The 6,628-nt window shown below is 34.5% G+C and overlaps 1 protein-coding gene across 13 annotated transcripts in view; it reads right to left on the bottom strand.

The window, feature by feature from the left end:
- Positions 1-2,091: 2,091 nt before the first annotated feature.
- LOC137627785 (uncharacterized) overlaps positions 2,092-6,628 on the bottom strand; it is a 481,638-nt gene continuing 477,101 nt past the window's right edge. For all 13 annotated transcript variants that reach the window (XM_068359127.1, XM_068359129.1, XM_068359130.1 and 10 more), the window contains 2 exons: positions 5,960-6,140; positions 2,092-4,457 (listed from right to left, as the gene is read on the bottom strand). In XM_068359127.1, coding sequence (XP_068215228.1) covers positions 4,366-4,457; positions 5,960-6,140 — 273 coding nt within the window. In that variant the 3' untranslated portion in view covers positions 2,092-4,365. The remainder of the gene's footprint in view (positions 4,458-5,959; positions 6,141-6,628) is intronic.

Raw genomic sequence — 6,628 nt, 5'->3', positions numbered from 1 at the left:
ACTACCACCCACTGCCATTGATATGGTCGTTCCATTTACAACTGAAAAAAATATCTTTCCACCAATTTAGCAAACAAAAATAACCTTTCATAAATTGATTATTTAAAATGAGGTCTAAGAAGTTCGATATATACATACCAGTGCTCAAAGGCTACCCAAAATTACCAAAAATAAATACAAAAAAAGTTCCATAATACACAAAATTTCACGTAAAAAAATCATAAGCAAGAACATTATTAGATACAAATAAATTCTGCGGTCAAAAAATGTCCAATCACAATTAGATTATGAAATAAAAAAAATAACATAAGTGTTAGAAATTTTTTTAAAGAAATGCTTTAAATTGAAAAGTCAGCCAAGTTTAATGTTTAGTAATTAGTTAAAATGTTATTTTAGCCACGCAACTCCCAAATAACCATTAGAGATTCCATGTTATGAAATACGAAGACACATGCTTAAGAAAATGAAATAACATATCTTATACACAAAAATAATCTTAGTCATTAGAATAAAAGTAAAATATAATAGTATCACAAATGTTATATAATAATTTTAAATGTCATAAAAATATACATAACCTATTAATAACAATTTTAATAGCTCATCCATGTCACTCTGAAGCAAACCCAATAAAATAGAATACATAAAAACTAAACAAAATCAAAACTACATAAAAAGCACAAATAAATACAAAGAAAACACAAACATATAAACTACTGTAATGTCCAATTTCAATTCATCAACACCAAACACTTACCTTCACCAAACCCCAAACAAATACATTACAATAAACACAAGGATAATAAAACTACACACAGACAAAACTACACGTGCATCAACTCACCTCCCACCAGTTATGCTCTTTTCTTTGACATTGTGTTTATCAATATACTTATATTTCATGCTCAACAATCCCGGGTCTAGTATATAGGTCTCTATATAAGACATGACCCCAACATCATTTGATGGTCTAAGATTGAATTTGGTAACAAGATAATCTGTTTTATATAACATATACTTTTATTTGCATAAAACAATTTCTTGATTATGTTTTAATTCCTTTTCAGAAGCATATAAGTTCTGTATGAATAATAAATCCCTGGTTTTATGGGATTTGCACAAATTCATATCTGGAATAAGATCTCAATCGCAAGGTAATCCTTTCTTATGGAAAGGTCGAAGGCATCTTTTTTATCATGCTCAGTAATTCTAAAGAACATCAATAAATAGTAGGCATTAACTCAAAACTTGATGTCAATCTATCAAACCTTATATTGAATAATAAGGGGCAATGCATGCTTGTCCTTTTCACACTTATTCTCATTACAAATTAAGGAAATATCTTTTTCTGAATTGGGGTCTTCTGATCATCAAAATGTTTCTATTTGCTGGCATGCATCTTCTTGCAATCATGTAATTTCTCAACTTGATATTAGATATACTGTTCATACTGTAATTGTGATAATTCACACAGCTATAAATCACTGTCTTCAGGAAGGGGGACGATTCATTACAAAGGCAAACCAATGTAAGAGCACAGTTGTCCCCAAAGTCTTTTCAAATGAACATCTTGATTTCTTGCTCAATGCTTCTACTTGGCAAGCTTAGTATTAGTTTCTCTATACTTAATCCTTTCATCAAGATTAGTATTTTTAGCTTTGTGCTTCAAGTTCTTGGCATGTTTTACATTCCTCTTTTCGTACTTCATCTTCTTAGTAAGCTTAGAAATCCTTAATCTTTACTTCATTTTCAATGCAATATCATTAATAAGTGGGATGGAAGAAAGTGGCCTACCAGAGAGAGAGAGAGAGAGAGAGAGAGAGAGAGAGAGAGAGAGAGAGAGAGAGAGAGAGAGAGGTGGGCTATGGGGATACATGCAAGAAGTGAGGCAACAGAGGGAACTGAAATAAAGTATGAGGAAAAGCTTAGTATAAACCAGCAGTACTTTTTCAAGAGCACCTGAAGTGTTCCACTTCTTGCCATAAAATCCTTCTTGGCAAATATTTTCTTTTCACTGAAATTCAGTTGCCCCATTCTTCATTAACTCTTCATCTTCTATATCTCCTGGCTGTGGGATAATACAAACTGACCTCCATTTCGACAGTTTTATTGAACCAAGCCATCCGCAGGAGGAGGCAGCGAGACATGTTGAGACTATGAGCATAGAACAACGGCTAAAATGACTGAACAAACTATAAAGGAACAGGTCACATGAACATGTTCTTCAGACAGAAAAAAAGACAGAGATACAGAGACAGAGAGAAAAAAGGTTCTATGTTTCGGGTTCTCATTACACAAACTGGAAAACATCAAACGGATGAGAAACTGTCACTTTTAAAAGTGAACAAAAATTTAACACGATCATTACATTCCAAAGATAATCTGGGCACAGATATAGAGAAAAGGGGACATTATGACAAAACCCTGCATATAAAATATATCTAATGCTTTAGGAGGAGAAACTGAACCATATGTATAAAAGAAATAGAAGGTTGGTGGAACCTGTCGTAAGGTTTATCTATTTGTTTTTCTCTCAGGGGTATTTTAACAACAATGTTCTTTTAAGAACTGTATAAAAAGTTGTGGTTTCTCCTATGCACAATATAAGGGAGTTCCTCTTACGTTCAAAATAACACTTTCGGGTGATTCAGTTCACCGTCGATATAACAAAATGACATCAGAGCAAAGGAGTTTAGTCCTTAATTTCAAAATCCATAGAATCTCATTTGCATATGTACAGCAAAAGTTGAAACAAATCGACGTGAGCATCATGCCTTGGAGAGACTGAAAACTGAGTTGCCAAAAAACACACACTGCGACACCAGCCTTTGAACAGACACATAATTTACTAAATTGAACATTCTCTTTCTCTACTCAGGAGATATCTCTTGCAGGCATGATGCCCAACATCAAAAGAGAAAAGACCTCACATTATCTTCGTACAAAACGTGTACATGTAATGCAGATATTTTCCTAGCAACAAAATACTTTCATACAATTATACATGCAATTGACACAGCCTAGAATCAACTTAATACGTTTGTGGAGTCCAAAATTCATAATACAGTACTACATTTACTGTGAATAACATAAAAAACAGGTAGAAAAAGCACCGTCTATGAGAGGATGGACAGATTACATTAAAAAATAGAACCAGGAAGAGAGACGTAGATAGTTAAAATGGGTTAGTAAGAGGGAAAGTACAGAACAGAAGAACGAGAAACAGATCTTCTCGAAGACTGAAAGAATCTTCTTCTTCACAAGACACCTAAGGAATGGGAGGCAGTTTCACTTTATAAAGGCACTTCAGTCTCGAACGTCATGTGGAAGACAAAAGGAAAACTATCATTAAGTGTCATGACTCTTAGGAACGAGTTAAATCGGCTTCAAGTAAATAGTAAAAAAAAAATTAAAAGCGTAATTACCGTAAAACACTTTGCAAATCGAAGATGGGTTTCTACAGTTCAGCGAGAGAGGGGAGAAAAAGCTAAATCCATATAAATCTATATTGCATGAAGAAATTCTACCATTGTTTAAAACCAGGTCAAAAAGATCACAGTTCTATAAATATATATATAAATTCTTTAAATTCTCTTATAGTAGGAGGATTCCAAATTTCATTGGAGGGGATGAATGGATTTTTTTCGTACCATCTTAAACCTTTGACTAGAGGCAAAGTTATGGAAAGGGGGTTCTTAAGACTGCATATTTCTAAGTGGTCCTTCAAACCGAAATGTCTTCGTTCACCTTGGATACCTCCTTTCAAGAAAGGAGAGATCTATCTGTGGTGCTGACGCCAGGAAGCATGTTAAAAAAGATATGTAAAATATTCTCCTTGTCCAAAAATCTTCAATTGTAAGAGTGGCCTTACAAGCTTGGCAGTGAATTTGTGGCCTTGGTTGAAAAGAAAAAACAGCTTCCTACAGTTCGAAACTTAGAATAAATGTTCGATTTTCCAATATTGTCTACGTATGTATACCCTTCCCGAACAACTAACGACTATACTTTAGTTATATCATTCTTGTTTTTTTGTGCAAAACACTTCAACATTTTTGAAGAGGTACAAAGATACCAAGCTATATTTGTCGTTTGAAAGAAAGGCTGTGAAAGATTACGATTTTTTTTCTTATTTTTACGATTTTTTTGTTATCCATCCGCGAACCTACAAGGAAGTAAAGAGGGACATTAATACAATAGCGATTCTGTACATTTGTGACCACCACCACCACCCAAATCAAACAACATTAGGCTGTAAATCAGTAGTATCAGTAGCAGTAGTAGTAGTAGTAGTAGCCCCCAGCAGCAGAGGAACCAGCAGCAGTAGTAGCAGAAGGGAAGTAGATTCTACGATTTTTTCCCAATGTTTTACTCCTTCTCACCTGTGACACAGATGGCAGCATCAGTTGTCGCCATCCCAAGGAGATTCACAGCTGTACAGGTATATACACCATCATCCTCTGCAAATTAACAGACGCCAGGCTCATTAATATTTTAAACTGTATCTTTTAAGAGTTCGTATAAATTAGTTGATTAAAATTAAACGTCATCAGAACTAAACCCCATATATGAAAACGTTTTTTCTTTGCAAATGAGAGAGGCTTATTGATATGCATACTATTTGAAGTCAGTTCATTTAAATATTACAAAATTATTCTTACCAATCAGTGGGGGCAAGTTTCTAACATACAAACAATTCAACTGGAAAAATTAGCATAAGATTTTTTTCACTATTTTTTTCCTATTTTATCTTATGTTCCCTTTAACTAGTAGGGAATTTTTCCAGGTTTTATTTTGAGTATAGGAAAGGGGAAGATTATACTAAGACGAAGTCTCAGAGTCATAAATATCTTGATACATCCTGGGGCAGTGTTTCAATATCTACTCTTATACCTTAGAGTTATACTATAACTATTCGAAAATCTTTACAGCTAAGTATGGAAAAAGGGGGAATAGAAAAAAACTAGAATCTCTTTGCCAGATTATCTGGAAAGAACTAAAGCAGGAAAAAAACTAAGATTTCTCTGCCAGTGAATCTGAAAATACGTAGTACTTTGCCAGTTTACCTGGAAAGGACTAGAAATCATTTACAGATTTACAAGGAATGATCTAGGGCTTCTTTGTCTGGAGGAACCTAAGACTTCCTGTAGTTTATCAGGAAAGAGCTTGGATTCTTTTGCCAGTTTACCCTGAAAGACAGACCAAGGACTTCTTTCTAATTTTATCTGAAAATACCAAGGACTTCTTTGCCAGTTTACCAAGAAAGACCAAGATTTCTTTTTCTTTTGGCAATTTACTTGAAAAGACCAAGGACTTCTTTGTCAATTTACTTGAAAAGACCAAGGACTTCTTTGCCAGTTTACCTGGAAAAAAACTACGGTAGGACATATTTTTCGGTTTATCTGGAAAGACCTAGGACTTATTTGCCCCTTCACTACGAAAGACCTATGACTTCTTGGCAAATTTTCCTGGAAACACCAAAGATTTCTTTTCCATTTTACTTGGAGAAATCTATTACTATTTTTGGCAATTTACCTGGTAAGATCTAAGTTATTTTTTGCTATTTTATCTATAATAACTAAGGTCATTTTATTCAGTTTACCTGGAAAGACAAAGGAAATCTTTGCTAGTTTACTAAGTAAGACCTAGGATATCTTGGCCAGTTTACCTGGAAAGACCTAAGAATTCTTTGCCATTTTACCAGTAAAGACCAATGATTACCTTGCCATCTTACCAATAAAGACTACTTTGCCATTTTACCAGTAAAGACCAATGACTACTTTCTCAGTTTGTCTGCAAAGACTAATGACTACTTTAACAGTTTAACAGTAAAGAACAATGAATAACCTATTTTACCCTTTTACTAGCAAAGAGCAATAGCTGCTTTGCCAATCTGACTAGAAAGACTAATGACTACTTCAACATTCTACCTGGAAATACCAATGCCTGTTTGTCAGTATACCTGGAAAGACCTGAGGGATGATGAGTCTACAAACACCGTTTCTGTAGACTATCTGGTAATGGGGGCTGTTCTGCAGGATGATGTCCCCTTTGGACCACGTCACTTGAACGGGAGGATCTGCCTGAACCACGCATTCCAGCTTTACCGCCTCTCCCGCCACCACCGTCAGATCGCGAAGCGGCTGGAAAAAGGTGTTTCAGTTAATTTTACAGAAGCGTATTAAGGAAGATTCAACGGAATTGGGCAAAGTTTTTTATTCTTTACGGTTAAGTTAAGCTGACGAGACGGAAATTAACGTAAAGCAGGGTACAAACGCGTTTTCATAATGTTTATAAGGGAGTTTGGAGTACTTGTATAAAAATTTTAACTGGAAAAGTTGAATATGCTTACTTCCGAAAGACAAAAAATCTCAACAGGTTATATGATGTATACCTAGAGAATCAAAACCTCAGATAGAATATAAAGGATATTGATAACAAAATACATGGCTTAATCAAAAAAAATAAAAAAGGTTCCTTGACTCCGAGTGGAATGAAAAAAGATTTGATTCTTTGAGAACTTGAACCATTGTGGTCGTTTCTATTGGCACTACAGTTATTTGACCGCCAGTCTGTTGCACATTAGTAAAATTACTCTTCGTAAACGAAAATGTCAGTTTTACCTGATGCT

The sequence above is a fragment of the Palaemon carinicauda genome, chromosome 35 (genome assembly GCF_036898095.1).
Source record: "Palaemon carinicauda isolate YSFRI2023 chromosome 35, ASM3689809v2, whole genome shotgun sequence".
Taxonomy (NCBI): Eukaryota; Metazoa; Arthropoda; class Malacostraca; order Decapoda; family Palaemonidae; genus Palaemon; species Palaemon carinicauda.
The sequence above is the reverse complement of the archived record's forward strand: the minus strand, read 5'-3'. Positions and strand labels throughout refer to the sequence as shown.